Below are 15,753 nucleotides of genomic sequence, written 5' to 3' on the forward strand. Positions count from 1 at the left end.
TAAGCATAACCTTAGAGGCAGCTCATTCCAGAGGGTAGGTGCCCCCACAGAGAAGGCTCTCCCCCTGGGAGTCACCAGCCGACATTGTTCTGCTGACGGCAACCTGAGGAGACCCTCTCTGGGAGTGCACAGGTCGATGGGAGGCTATCGGTGGCAGCAGGTGGTCCCGTAAATAGCCCGGTCCTATGCCTTGGAGCACTTTAAAGGTGGTAACCAACACCTTGAATTGCACCCGGAAAACCACCGGCAACCAGTGCAGCTTGCGCAGGAGGTGTTATATGGGAGCTTCAAGTAGCTCCCTCTATTACCCACACAGCCGCATTCTGGACCAGTTGGAGTCTTTGGGTGCCCTTCAAGGGGAGCCCCATGTAGAGAGCATTGCAGTAGTCCGGGTGGGAAGTGACGTGGGCATGAGTGACCGTGCATAGGGAATCCCAGTCTATGAAGGGACACAACTGGCGAATCAGGCGGACCTGATAAAAAGCTCCCCTGGCGACTGCCGTCATATGTTCGTCTAACGACAGCCGAGCATCCAGGAGAACGCCCAAGTTGCGGACCCTCTCCATAGGGGCCAATGACTCGGCTCCAACAGTCAGCGATGGAACCAGCTGGCTGTATCGGGATGCAGCCAGCATGTATCGGGATGCATCCAGCATGTATCGGGATGCATCCACAGCCACTCAGTCTTGGAGGGATTGAGTCGAAGCCCGTTCCTCCCCATCCAGACTCGCACGGCCTCCAGACACTGGGACATCACTTCAACAGCCTTGTTGGAGTGGTCGTTGGAAATGTACAGCTGCGTATCATCAGCGTACTGATGGTATTGCACCCCAAAACCACGGATGATCTCACCCAGCGGCTTCATATAGATGTTGAACAGGAGAGGCAAGAGAACCGATCCCTGTGGCACCCCACATGTGAGGCGCCTTGCGGTCGACCTCTGCCCCCCTGCCAACACCGTCTGCGACTGGTCAGAGAGATAGGAGGAGAACCACCAAAAAACGGTGCCCTCCACTCCCAATCTCTCCAGCCGCAGCAGCAGGATACCATGGTCAATGGTATCGAAGGTCGCTGACAGGTCTAATAGGACCAGGACAGAGGAGCAACCCCTATCCCGAGCCCTCAGAGATCATCCACCAACGCGACCAAAGCCGTCTCCGTGCTGTACCCAGGTCGGAAACCGGACTGGAACGGGTCTAGATAGACAATTTCATCCAGGTACCGGGGAAGCTGTCTTGCCACCACACTCTCGACAACCTTCGCCACAAAGCGAAGGTTTATTTATTTATTTATTTATTTATTTATTTATTTATTAATTAAACTTTTATACCGCCCTTCTCCCGAAGGACTCAGGGCGGTGTACAGCCAAGATAAAAAGCAATAAGTATATATAATCTCTATCATCAAAATTCTGCCTTCTCCATATATCTTTCAACTCAAAATCTTCCATCAAATCAAAAAAAGATTTAGGCAGTTTTGCATGCATAGGAATTTTCTTAGAAAGAGTTCTTTTATCTCTTCTAGTGTCCATTACACCATTCCAATCCCCTAATATAATAAATGTTTTATAGTCCCAAAAAGTCAATTTTTCATGTAACAGTTTATAAAATTTTTCTTGTGTTGATTAGGTGCATATATGCCAATCACAAGTGTCTTTTTTCCTTCTAAAATCAATTCAATAGCAATATATCTTCCTTGAATATCCGTTTCAATTAATTTACTTGATATATTTTTCTTCAAATATATAACTATACCATTTTTCTTATTCGGAGCAGAAGAAACAAAATGTTTACCTAATTTGAATTAATCAAATATTTCTGATCTGATAATTTTATATGTGTCTCTTGCAAACATATCACATCATTTTAAATTGTTTCAAATAATGGAATATTTTTCTTCTTTTCTGTGCTGAATTTAAACCATTAACATTCCATGTCAAAATTTATTTGCCATCTCTGGCCTCTTGAAGCTTCTGAGCAATTAGCTGAAGACCCTCACTCTTGGCTCCTCCCACAGCTTCAGTAGTAGAATCCGTTCCTGTCTTTGAAGTCGTTCCTCCATCTCCTTACGCCTAATAGCTCCCTTGTCACTCTTTGTTCTTGAGATTGTTCTTGAGGTACTGATATCACAGGTGCAGTTTCAGCTTCCCACTCTGTTTCTCTTGAAGACTTTTATCCACTGTTTCTACATCCACTTTCAATACATTAAAAGAAAATCTTTTGCTTTCAATTCAGTATCAATTCGATATCTCCTGCCTTGAAAAATACTGTTAAACCAATTGGAACCTCCCATCTATATTGAATCTGATGCTTCTTAAGCTCTTGTGTAAAAACCTAAAATCCTTCTATCCTTTAACATTTTAGCAGGGATCTCTTTCAAAACCAACACCTCCTGTTCTGCTATTTGCAATTTCTTTTGGTATGTAGCTTGCAAAATCTGATTTCTTATTGTAGAAGTTAAAAGTAAATTACAATATCTCTTGGGAGCTTTTTCTGCCTCGCTACCCAAGAATTAACCCTATATGCCTTATCAATTTGAAAATCAACTTCTAGGGTCCATGCCTAACATTTCAGCTAAGGCTTCTGATATAACTTTTTAAGATCTTCTTCCTTCCGGTCTTGAAGTAATTCTCAAAGCCTTCTCCAACGCTCTATATTGCAATACCACCACATGATCCTCATTTTTATCCACTTTATTTTGAAGCTCTCCAACTTTATTATCCAAATACTGATTTGCTTGACTAATTACTTCCACTTTATCCTCCATTACTTCCAAATTTTTTGCCAAATCTTGAAAACCATCAATAAATCTTCTCTAATTTTTTTATTAGTCTCTTTAATTTCTTCCCTAAGTTGATCCTTCACACCATGAATATTATTCATAATTTCTTTAAATCGCTCTTCAGAAACTCTATTCTGTTCCTTTAATATATCTTCTAAATTAGTTTCAGACCCCCTTCTCGTCATGGGAACTTTTGGTGGCTTAGAAGCCATTTTAATTTAAGTAAAGTCTCTAATTAGAATTATAAAATCTCAAAGTCTCAAAAAGTCTCCAATTAAAGTTGTAAAATAAAAACTTTCACCTTGCCTCCTCTGGAAAGCTTCTATTCAGCTAAAATCCACAAAGACGAACTTCACTTTCTCTCACAAGCAGCCTCCAATCCACTTCCTCTCAGACGCCATTTCTTCCTTCACTAAGTTCAAGTGAGAAAAGTTTTCCCTTTAAAAAGGAGTAGAAGTCAGCTCTCTTCTTGCTTCCCCAGTAATCGATCACTTGTATTTGTCCCGTCTGCTTTAAGTTATTCAAAACGGAATCAATTGAGCAGAGGTGGGCGTTTTCCTCTTGTCCTGCTTAATTAACAGGATCGAGCCGAGTCTGGAGTGAGGCTGGGTTATGCAGGCAGCCCTCCGAGACTCTGCATAAGAAAGCAGAGCCCCTGGGGCAATCTTCTGCTCTCCAGCCGCTCTGGCTAATCTCTTTCACCCAGAGAAAAGCTTTGAAGCTGGCTAACAGCCGTTCTCCCGCTGTTTCACCAGCTTTTACAGAATCTCAGTTCGGGACGCCATTCCAGGCGTCCTCCTCGGGGAAAACGAAACCATCAATCTTTTTCACGTATTGATTTTATATTAATTACCAATGACTTGCTTTCTAGGGTTAGGAAAACAAAGATATTTCCAAGGTGTTTAACTGATCATAGTCCGGTATGGATGGAGTTGCAATATGAAGGTGGAAGAAGATCATGGAGAATAAATGAAAATTTGTTTAGATATGAGGATAATGTAAATCAATGTAAAAAACAAATGAAAGAATTTTTTGATTATAATTTGGGTAAGGGAACTTCGATAGAAATGGTGTGGGACGCGAGCAAGGCCTTTATGAGAGGAAATTTGATATATATTAATAGTAGACAGAGGAGAAAACTACAAAAACAGCGTAGGGATTTAGAAGAGGAAATTCAGAGGAAACAACAATTATTGGTATATAATCCACATGATTTAAAAACTACTGAAGCGATAAAGATATTACAGAGTCAATTTAATATGTTAATGGCAGATCAGGTGGCAACCAATATACAATATGCTAAACATAATACTTTTTGTAATGCCAATAAATCAGGGAGGTGGTTGGCTTATATGTTAAGGAAAAGACAGAAAGCACGTACTATTGAAGGAATTGAATACAAGGGTAAAGTGCGATTTCAACAGGATAAAATTAAAAAAGCTTTCTTGGAATATTATACAAATTTATATGCCAGAGATACAATATTGAATATGGATATTGATAAATATTTGAAAGAATATAAAGTTAAAGGTTTAACTAATGAACAAAGGGAAGAGTTGAATCGGCCTATAACTTCTGAGGAAATTATTTTGGTAATAAAGCAATTAAAAATAGGGAAATCCCCAGGCACAGATGGACTTACAGCAATATATTATAAAAAGTTACAGGATGAGATAGTTGGTCCACTTATGGAGTTATTTAATCAGATATTGATGGGAGGAGGAGTACCACCATCATGGAGGACTACTTTTATTTCATTGATACCAAAAGAGGATCAGGATTGTACTAAGCCTGGGAATTATAGACCGATTTCACTCTTGAATAATGATTATAAGAGTTTTGCAAAAATAATGGCAAATAGGTTAATGGAAATTGTACAACAAAGGATTCACACTGACCAGTCTGGTTTCATAAAAGGGAGACAAATGAGGAATAACGTTAGGCAGATAGTGAATTTATTGGAATATTTGGAAAAGAAAAATCAGATTCCGGCAGCGTTTATATTCTTGGATGCAGAGAAAGCTTTTGATCGTTTGCATTGGGAATTTTTATTTAAATTATCAGACAAAATGCAATTTGGAAATGGTTTTACACGAATACTTAGGGCAATTTATGGAGAGCAAACAGCTCAGATAATAATTAATGGTAGTTTGATAGATAGTTTTAAAATTGCGAAAGGAACAAGGCAGGGGTGTCCTTTATCACCTTTATTGTTTATTTTATCTTTGGAACCTTTATTGGATAAGATAAGAGAGTTAAGGGAGATAGAGGTCTTAGAATTAGAAGATATGAATATAAAGTCAGAGCATTTGCAGATGATTTGGTTGTTATGTTGACTCAGCCTATAAATTCGAGTGTATATTTGTTGGAAGTAATTAATCAATATGGAAGGGTCTCAGGGTTTAAAGTGAATCAAAATAAAACAAAAGTGTTAACCAAAATATGATTAAGAACCAGAAAGAAAAACTAGAGGAAATAACAGGATTTGAAATTGTAAAAAAGGTTAAATATTTAGGAGTCTTTCTTACTTCATCAAATGGAAATTGTATAAGAATAATTATGATGTGTTATGGAAAAAATTCAGAAGGAAATGAATACTTGGAAAAATTACAATTATCTTTGTTAGGAGAATAGCAGCTATAAAATGAATGTTCTGCCTAAATTCTTGTTCTTGTTTCAGATGATACCAATAATTAAGAAAGATAAAAATTTGGATGAATGGCAGATTGGAATTAATAAATTTATATGGGAAGGAAAAAGCGAGAGTCAAAATGAAAATAATGCAAGATACACGGAAAGAGGAGGATTAAAATGCCTAATTTAAGACTGTATTATGAAGCAGTTGTTCTTTCGGTAATAAGTGATTGGTTTAATTTGACGGAGGAAAGGATTTTGAATATAGAAGGTTATGATTTATTATATGGTTGGCATGCATATTTATTGTATGATAAGAAAGTAGATAAAGCTTTTAAGAATCATGTGTTGAGAATTTCTCTTCTGCGTGTCTGGAAAAATATTATTATAAGTTAAATTATAAAATTCCTATATGGGTATGTCCTCGCACGCAGTAGAGAATATAAATATAGAACAGGAACAAGAAATGATTACTTATAAAGATCTTTTATACAATGAGAGGAAATTTACAACTAAAATCTTTGGATACATTAAAAGAAGAAGGAGGAATTATACTTGGTTTCAATATGGACAGTTAAAGGCTAGATGGAAAGAAGATCAGAAAATTGGTATCATTCAAAATGAAGAAAATCTGGTTAAACAAATTAGAAATCAAACTCAGGGGCATATAAAGAGATTGTATACTGTGTTGATAGAAATAGATTCTGAAAGAGATTTAATAAAGGATTGTATGATAAAATGGGCACAGAATATTCAAGAACCAATAATGTTGGAAACATGGGAAAAATTTGGTTAGAAATGTTAAATTTACATAGCGCAGAATTTAAGGGAAAAGTTTTATAAGATGTTTTATAGATGGCATTTAGATCCTAAGAAATTATCATGTATGTATCCAGATATGCAAGCGAAATGTTGGAGATGTAATTGTGATGATGCTACATATTTTCATGTATGGTGGACTTGTAAGAAAATTAAGTCTTTCTGGATAAGAATCTGGTGGATTATGCAGAATGTTCTGAAGAAGAAGATAAAGTTCCTACCGCAATTTTTCCTTTTGGGAATAACAACGGACTGTACAGTGATTGAGACTAAGTTGATTTTGAACTTAATAACAGCAGCACGACTGTTGATTGGACAATATTGGAAGAAAAAAGAATTACCCACAATAGAAGAATGGATATTGAAAGTTTCCAATTTGGCTGAGATGGCTAAAATCTCAGCCTTCTTGAAAGACAGTACTCAAAAAATATTTAAATGAATGGAAGAACTGGATTGATTATATTCAAAATAGATATCAGATTAAGAAATTTCGGATTGCTTTTGAATGAAGGATGTTATTTTTGATTTTAATGGAAGAAGTCAGGATATGTGAGAGAGAAAGATTATAATTGTGTTAGATTTTAAAAAGTTTAATGTATGACTGTTTTGTTTAAGGAACTATACCTTGTGTTTGCTCCGGGAAGTCCGGGGGGGGGAGGGGGGTTTAGGAGGGAGGGGGGGAGGGGGAAAAAGTTAATTGTTGTAAAACTTTTTTAATAAAAAAAAAAAAAAAAGCAATAAGTATACAAAGTTAAAAATCAAATTAAAATACCTATTCAATAGTGGCCGAATTAAAACCGTCAAATTGACCAACCTAAAATACCCCATATAAAATTACAGAAGATTTAAAAATTTAAAAATTTAAAATTTAGAAATCTAAAAAATCAGTCCAGTCCCGCTTGAATGAATAAATGAGTTTTTAATTCCCGACGAAAGGTCCGAAGGTCAGATATTTGGCGCAAACCGGGGGGAAGGTCATTCCAGAGAGTAGGTGCTCCAACAGAGAAGGCCCTTCCCCTGGGGGCCGCCAGCCGGCATTGCTTGGCGGACGGCACCCTGAGAAGACCCTCTCTGTGAGAGCGTACGGGTCGATGGGAGGCATAAGGTAACAGCAGGCGGTCCCGTAAGTACCCGGGCCCTAAGCTTTATTCACAACGGACCTGGCATTACACAGACCTGGCATTACATTACGGACCTGGCATTACACAGCATCAGCTGAATGGTTCTCCAACCATTGATAAAATACTTCCCATATCATATAATATTCACTTTGTTCTTTCTCCTTAATTGCTAATGTTAATCTGTTCATTTCTGCACATTCTAATATTTTCCTAATCACCTTCTCTTCAATGGGTAACTCTTCACTTTTTCAATGTTGTACAAATATAATTCTAGCTGCGGTTAATACATTAATAATTAAATATACATTCTCTTTATTATAAATTTCTGGTAAAATTCCTTACAGAAATATATCTGGTTTCAAGCAGGGGTGAAATGCTCCCGGTTTGGACCGGCTCGTCCGATCCGGTAGCGATTGTGGCGGGTGGTTCGAAGGACCAGTAGCAAAAATCCCTGGTCCTGCCCCCTGCCTCTGCTGAGCTGTACCATCAGCAGAGGTTTTTTTTTTTTACTTTTAAAAGCAGTTTTTCTTGAGCCAAAAACATGCCTTCAAAAGTTAAAAAAAAGTCTTTGAGGATCCCACGGCTCAGCTGAGATCGGCAGAGCCTTTAAACTCTTTTTTTTAACAACCTCTTCAGCCGAAATGTTTTAAAAGGCTCCTCTGGCGATCCCAGATGAGTTCCTCATCACTAGAACCTTTAAAAACAGCTGAAGAACTTGTTAAAACAATTATTTTAAGAGGTTCTGGGCTGCAATGAGGGAATTTCAGCTGAGATCGTCACAGGAGCTTTTAAAATCTTTTTTTCCTCTGGCGATCCCAGATGAGTTTCCTGATCCTCACAGGCTTTTAAAATAATTTTTTTAAAGCCACCACTTACAAGAGCCCCCACCCATGCCCACCCAATGCCCCCTTCTCACTTACCTATAATTGTTGCTCCTTTCATGCTTTACTTCAGCTACTGTAATCAACTGACTCTGCCTGCCTAAAATCCATCTCCTCATGAGCAACTCAATCTGCCTGCTTTGCTGGCTGAGGAACTCTGAGAATTGAAGTCCACAAACCTTAAAGTTACTAAGGGTGGAGACCCCTGATCTAAATAAATAAATAAATAAATAATAAAATAAAATATTTGTGCAGCTTTCTGAGATTTGGTGTGTTTCTATAGTGTTTCACTCTAACTACACAAACATACAAAATCTCACAAAGCTGTATGGCATTTTGTGTGTGTGTGAGAGAGAGTCGTGTTGTGTGTGTGTAAGGTGTGAAAGTGTGAGGTTCTTGCTTGTTGCAGGGGCCCTTTTTGGTGAAGTGCAGCTGCTTTTATTTTGTGTGTGAGTCAGTTGTGTTGTGTGTGTGTAAAGTGTGAAAGTGTGAGGTTCCTGCTTGTTTCAGGGGCCCTTTTTGATGAAGTGCAGCTGCTTTTACATTGTGTGTGTCAGTTGTGTTGTGTGTGTGTGTGTGTGTGTGTGTGTGTGTGTGTGTGTGTGTGTGTGTAAAGTGTGAAAGTTGATTTTTGGTACCTCTTATTGTTTTGTATACTTTGTTTATTATTTTTATTTATTGTTATTGGCTATGCCCACCCAGTCATCTGACCACCAAGCCACACCCACCAATTAAGCCACACCCACAGAACCGGTAGGGAAAATTTTTAGATTTCACCCCTGGTTTCAACTCAATATATTGTTGTATCATCCCTTCCAACCATATCTTAACTTTTATCCAATATTTCTATGCTTCTCCACATGTCCACCGCATATGATAGTAAGATCCAGGTATCTGGTAGCATTTCCAACATTTAGTTGATTTATCTTTAAACATCTTTGCCGGTGCAAGATGCCATCTGTAAAACATATTATACAAATTGTCTTTATATGCAGTTGATATCGTTAATTTATCATTCCTATCCCACAATTTCTGCCATTTATCTAGTTCTATCACATAACCAACGTTTTTTGCCCATGCTATCGTCTCTTTTACTTGTTCATCTTCCAATTTTATATCCAGTAACTATACAGTTTCTTTATTAACCTTTCTTCTGTTGTTAAGATTTTATCTAATTCCTTTAATTCTTTGTAAAAACCTTGTAATTTAGTGTCTTTCTCATATCTAGCCTGTATCTGTACTTGTGAATACTATATTATATCAATCCCTTGCTCACTCATTTCTCCTTTCGTTTTAAGTCCCCCTTCTTCATTCAAAATATCTTTATATCTGACAATATTTCCCATATTTATAATATTTGGGTGAATCAATGCTTCCATTGTTGAAAGCCAAACTGGTATCCTCAATGTTGTTCTTTAATTTTCTCCCATATGCATCCTTATAAAATGTTTCTGAAAATATCAATGTATCTTATTTTTCCCATTGTCTGCCTCTGCCTATGATGCTTGCTTGCTATCTACCATTGTAATGGGAGGGGGGGTATTTGGGAGGGGGGAAGTGAGCTGGTGGAGACATCTTGAGGAAAAGGGAGGAAACTTCTCACACGCTTCAAGCAGCTGTGGAAGGAGCTGATAGCTGTCAAGGTCAACCATTCCGGCATACCAGATAGATGGGGCAGCCTGAAGAAGAGCCACATATGACACCTTAGGGAGATGTGGATTGGACACTCAACCTAGGTCTTTGGGGGGAGGGATTTGGGATTGCTTTCAATATCTAATTTTCATGCCTATTGCCTTAGACCTTGCTTTTCTTTTGTTGCATTCAGTTCATACTCAGTAAACGTATCTTTCTCTACAAACATGAAATTAGGGTTTTTCTTGCTTCTTTTTCCTTTTTTCCCTTGTCAAATATACTTATGTATTATTTTATTAAGTTCCTCAAAATATTTCTTTTCCAGTTTTATTGGAATTGTCTGAAATAAATACAATAATCTTGGCAATATATTCATTTTAATTGTTGCTACTCTTCCTACCAGCGATAATTGCAGCTTCTTCCACTTTTCCAGATCTACTTGGATTTGTGTCAGAAATTTATAATGATTATCTTCCCTAATTGTTACACATCTTGCTGTCAGCTGGATCCCTAAATATTTAACTTTCTTTACTATCTGGATATCTACTCCCTTTACTAATTCTTTTTTTTTTTTTTTTTTTTTGGCTTATCCATCAGATTTTTGACTAAAATCTTAGTTTTCTCTTTATCTTCAGACCTGCCACTTCTCCAATTTTTCTATTTTTTAAATTAATTTAGGCCCTGTTAATGGATCTTCCAGGATAAAAGCTAAATCATCTGCAAACGCCTGCAATTTATATTGTTGCCTTTTAATCTCCATGCCTTTTATCTCTGTGTCTTGTCTAATATTTCTATTTAATACTTCCAACGTCGATATAAACAATAGTGGAGACAGAGGACATCCTTGTCTTGTATTTTTCTTAATGCTAACTTTCTCATTCATATCTCCATTTACCATCACTTTTGCAGTTTGCTTATGGTATATCGCCTTAAATCATTTTAACAAATCTTTCCCCAAAGTTCTTTTTTTTAGCTGTGCTAGCATAAATTGCCAATTCACATTGTCAAACACTTTCTGTGCATCTAGAAAGATCAATGCCATTTTCTTCTCTAGATGTGCTTCATAATACTCCAAGGTGTTTAAAATTATTCTCATATTATCTTTAATTTGTCTCTTAGGTTAAAAAAATGGATGTATGAATTGATTTAAAAATCGTCGTAGTCTTTCTTCAATTATTGACGCAAATATTTTATAATTTGCATATAACAAGGATATTGGTGTGTAGCTTTTTATGGGCTGTAAGTCTGCATCTTCCTTTGGTGTAAGGGCAATAAATTCATGCTTCCCTCCATGAATTTGGTACCTTTGCCTCTAACAAAAGTTCATTAAATACTTCCAACATTGGTTTGCTCAAAGTTTCTTGCAGTTCTTTATATAGTTCTGCTGGTAGACCAGATAAATAGATAAATATTCGTCTAGTGATGCTTTAACTATTTCAGTTATTTTAGGTATTTAAGTACTTTTTCTAAGTATTGTTTTATTTTCTCTTCTGATATTAATTCTTGACCAGGTCTGTTTGAGTAAAATGAATATTGGTTTTCTTTGGGATACATTTCTCGCCAAACATCTTGAATAGCTAATTCTTCCACCATTCTTAAGGCCTTAGATAGTGTTTTCCTTGCCTTTTTATTTACTTTTTTAGTTTTATCGTTCATTTCTGCATCCACAATTGCATTAAAATCTCCCAAAATATAGATATTTTCATACTCCAATTCTGTTATTTTTTTTGTGAAGTTTTCTATAAAAGTCCTCTTGGTTGATATTTAGTGCATGTATTGCTACCAGAAGTGTCAGTTTGTTATTCATTATTTCCACCATCAAAATTCTCCCTCATCAGTAAAAATTTGTTTAACATTTATTGTTTCTTTTATATATAAGGCTATTCTCCTCTTCTTTTGTAATAGTAAAGAGGTATATAACTTCCCAATTTTAGGGTATTCCAATACTTTCATATTTTGTTTTTTTATGTGAACTTCTTGCAAACAAATTATATCTAATTTTAATTTTTCTAATCTATGGGAAAAAAAATTCCTTTTTATTACTGAATTCAATCCATTTATATTGACTGACAATTTAAATTCTTCTTCCATAGTTATTTGTATATAGGTTTTGTCGTTCTGGTTGTTCCTATCTTTCTTGGTTCTTTTGCTCTTGCCCCCTCTCTTATTGCTATTTCCTCCCAGTCTCTTTCATCTTCTTTTTGCATGTTCTTCTCTTCCATCCTTCCTTCTTGTCGTCTTCTCTCTTCTTTATCACTTATTCTCATTTCCTCTTGCAATCCGAAATATTTTTCATAAAATTGTTCTTTTTCTATAGAATACAATCTGTGTCTTTGCTCCATCCAGGTCACCAGTATTCCCTCCAGAATCAGCCATCTGAAGTTTATTTCGTGCTTCATTAGTTGTCTTGTTAAAAATTGGTATTCTCTCCTTATTCTCCAAAATACCAAAAATTGGTATTCTCTCCTTATTCTCTCCTTATTTACTAAAAATTGGTATTCTCTCCTGTTTTAATACTATGATTTCCTTCTCCTTATATTTTAGTGGTTTATCTCTCACCCTTTGTAAAATTTCTGCCTTCGTTGCTTTTTTGGTAAATCTCTGAGAAGTTTATGTTTTGCCACATATCTAGTGTTGACTCTGAATATGTCATCGATATCTCCCAGAATTTTTCCTTTATCCACCTCTAGGACCCCTGTCAATAACTCTGCCATTATTTCTGCTAAATTTTCTCCTTTTTCTGCCTCCATATTCTGGTATCGCAGGTAATAATCAGCCCTGTCCATTTCCAATGAGATTATTATTCTTTCTATTTTTGTCTGCCAATGTAAGTCTATTATCAACTTCAACTACTTTTTCTCTGCTTGTTCAACTTTTTCTTTTACTTTCTATATACGTTGTTCATTACTTTCCATCATTTGTTGAACATTCTCTAGCTTGTCTTCTGCTTTCTTTAATTTGTCTTCTACTTTCCCTATTTTTTCTTTGACTTCTTTGAAATCATCATGCAATGCTTGGATCATTCCTTTCAATTCTAACCGCATTGTGTTTGCTTTCTCTTGTTCTAGTAAAGTATCCAAGGTCCTCTGTCCAGAGGAGCTCAGGGTTGCTGAGGAGGCTACTGACGCTGGCGCTGATGCTGTTTTCTTCATCTTGAATCTTTTTAGTATTTGTAATTCACCAGGAAAAGAGAATATAGTATCCAATTAGAATCCAAAGATGAAAATAGAAAAAAAGAAAAGAAAACAGGGAGCTTATAATCTAAAAATCCAAAGGTTCCAAGATTTTCAGTCTTTTGACTCCCTTTTTTCTGCTTATTGTTTTCTTCTGGTTCTTCAGACCCTAATCCTTTAATATCCAGTCAAAAAGGATAGTACATCAATAAATTGTAATCCATATAGGCCCACCAAACCCAGTTGATTTGTATTACCTAAGAAGATATTCACAGAGTTTGCAGAGCCAGAAAAAAAGGAGGAAGAAAAAAAATTAAAGTCTTTTGCTGCCTATGTTTCTCTTTGAATTTCAAGAGCTAAGCTGTTTAAAAATAAGTCTTACGCGTTCTATCTCAGTTTTCAGTCTGACCAATTTGTAACACCAAGATTATTTCTAGTAGTCAATTCCTATCTTTATTTACACAATTTCTCAAGACTGGCTGCAGCTGCAGCTCCCAATTTCCACCTCCAATTTCTGCCAGTAGATGGCACTCTGACTCTGCGACTCTCTTTCTCCTATCTTTCTCTTTCAAATAGTATATCCAGTTTAGCATTTGGGAAAAATAAAATGAAATAGTAGGAAAGAAGGCAAATCAGCTTATCCAAGTGTGGAATTCAAAACTTTTCTACAATCCAAATTTTTTTGAGATATCCAGTCCTGCTTTTAATACAAGTTTTCACTCTTTTCTAAAAGTTTCTCCAGCCTCATTTCCTCTTCCAAAAACTGCTCAAAAAGCTCTTCTTGCCACTTCACAGGAGAGGTGGAAAGAAAAAAAATCCTCTTCCTTTTTGGAATCCTACTTCCCAGGGGGACTCTTAACTCAATTCTAGTAAAAAAGTCCAAGTTGGAAATCTCTCACCAGATTGATCAGACCGCAAGTGTTCCTTCCTGTGGCTGCCCCAGCTTTGGTCCAGCACTCAATGGCCACCTTTTCAATTCTGTCGGATTTGGGAACCTTCTCTGGATCAGTCAGGGAGTTTGCAGACTCCTTGAGATTGGCAGAGCATGCTCTCTTTGTTCCTCACACCTTCGAGGCAATTCCAATCCAACCAGACCATCCCGGCAGCTGGAGTCAGCTGTCCCCCGAAGTGCCCAAGGGATGTGTTGTTCTGCCACAACACTAGCCATGTCCTCCCGACAGATCTATTTTTAAATTGGAAGTTATATGTACACACACACAAAGACACATACATCCTCACTTTGCTATAGTTCTCTAAGAAAAAAAAAATCAACCATATTATTTTGGTTGCTATGATGTAAAAAAGATGTGACTCGAAAGAGTGCAAAGAGCAACAAAATGATTAGGGGACTGGGGATTAAAACATATGAAGAACAGTTACTGGAATTGGATATGTCTAGTTGAATGAAAAGAGGGTGATTGTAGATTGTAGTGGTTCCAGTATCTCAAGGGCTGCCACAAAGTAGAGGGAGTCAAGCTATTCTCCAAAGCACCTCAGGGTAAGACAAGATTCAATGAGTGGAAACTAATCATGGAGAAAAGCAACCTAGAACTAAGGAGAAATTTCCTGACAGTTAGAACAATCAGTGGAACAACTTGCCTCCAGAAATTATAAATTCTACAAAATTAGATTTTTTTTTAAAAAAGAGATTGGATAACCATTTGTCTTAAATGGTATAGGGCAGGGGTGTCAAATTCTAGGCCCGGGGGGGCGGATTTGGCCCACAGGGTGCTTAGATCTGGCCCGCAGGGCTGCCCTGGAAACAGGGAAGGATGGGTCCACAGTGCCGCTGCCAGCGAAAAAAGAGTTTGGGAGGGGCACATGCAGCCCTCCTGAGCCCCCTTTTCGGCTGCAACAGCTTTCTGCAACCCTCTGCCAGTGAAAACAGAGTTTGGGAGGGCCACAAGCACTCGGGCCAGCACAAGGGCTTCTGACACGAGTGACGTTGAGCTGGCCATGGGCACCCTGGCCATGCCCATCCAGGCTCTTGAGGTCAAACATAACCCAGATGCAGCCCTCAATGAAATCAAGTTAGACACTCCTGGTATAGGGTTTCCTGCCTAAGCAGGGGGTTGGACTAGAAGACCTCCAAGGTCCCTTCCAACTGTTATTCTATTCTATTTCAATGTTTCTGATGCCTATAGTGTTTTATTTGAGTTTTTTGCCGATGCCTTTTTGTATGTAATTTTTTAATACTGATTTGTTTTGTTATTCAATTATTTCAGAATAAGTCACTGAATGATAAAGATACAAAAAAAGTTATTCTTGATCAAATAAATGAGGTTGAACAAAAGGAGCATGAACCAAAAGGAGGTAACATTTTGTGTATTTGGCCCCATTACTAAGTACTAGAATTTTTCATTGAGTTTTTAACATTTTTAGAATGTGGAATAAGAAGTGTCACATAAAAAGGGATCTGCTATAGTTTTTAATAGAAGACCACAAGTGTGTTTTGATTGTAATAGTTTCTTTATTGATTCTTCTTTTGTATTTAAGTTTTAACACAGACACTGGAAATGAGGGCAACCTTTCAGAAGCAACTCCAAGAAATCATGACTGCCACATCATTAGTAAAGTTGCAAGGACAAAGGAACTCTTTATCTCGGAATGGTTTTGAGAATCCTCCATCAACTCCAGATGGACCCCGTTCTGCTCGTAATTGTCGCAGTAGAATTTTGGAAGCTTTAAGGTAGCTACTATCATGTTTTCCCA

The 15,753-nt window shown here is 37.2% G+C and overlaps 2 protein-coding genes across 7 annotated transcripts in view; one reads left to right on the forward strand and one right to left on the reverse strand.

Annotated features, from left to right (window-relative positions):
- The window catches only part of TOPBP1 (DNA topoisomerase II binding protein 1), a 98,975-nt gene that overhangs the window by 56,801 nt on the left and 26,421 nt on the right, over window positions 1–15,753 (forward strand). For all 6 annotated transcript variants that reach the window (XM_058179623.1, XM_058179626.1, XM_058179625.1 and 3 more), the window contains 2 exons: window positions 15,267–15,354; window positions 15,538–15,730. In XM_058179623.1, the coding sequence (XP_058035606.1) occupies window positions 15,267–15,354; window positions 15,538–15,730 (281 nt within the window). The remainder of the gene's footprint in view (window positions 1–15,266; window positions 15,355–15,537; window positions 15,731–15,753) is intronic.
- The window catches only part of CDV3 (CDV3 homolog), a 66,139-nt gene that overhangs the window by 11,941 nt on the left and 38,445 nt on the right, over window positions 1–15,753 (reverse strand). The window lies entirely within an intron of this gene.

Source organism: Ahaetulla prasina, chromosome 4, assembly GCF_028640845.1.
Source record: "Ahaetulla prasina isolate Xishuangbanna chromosome 4, ASM2864084v1, whole genome shotgun sequence".
In the NCBI taxonomy this organism is placed as follows: domain Eukaryota; kingdom Metazoa; phylum Chordata; class Lepidosauria; order Squamata; family Colubridae; genus Ahaetulla; species Ahaetulla prasina.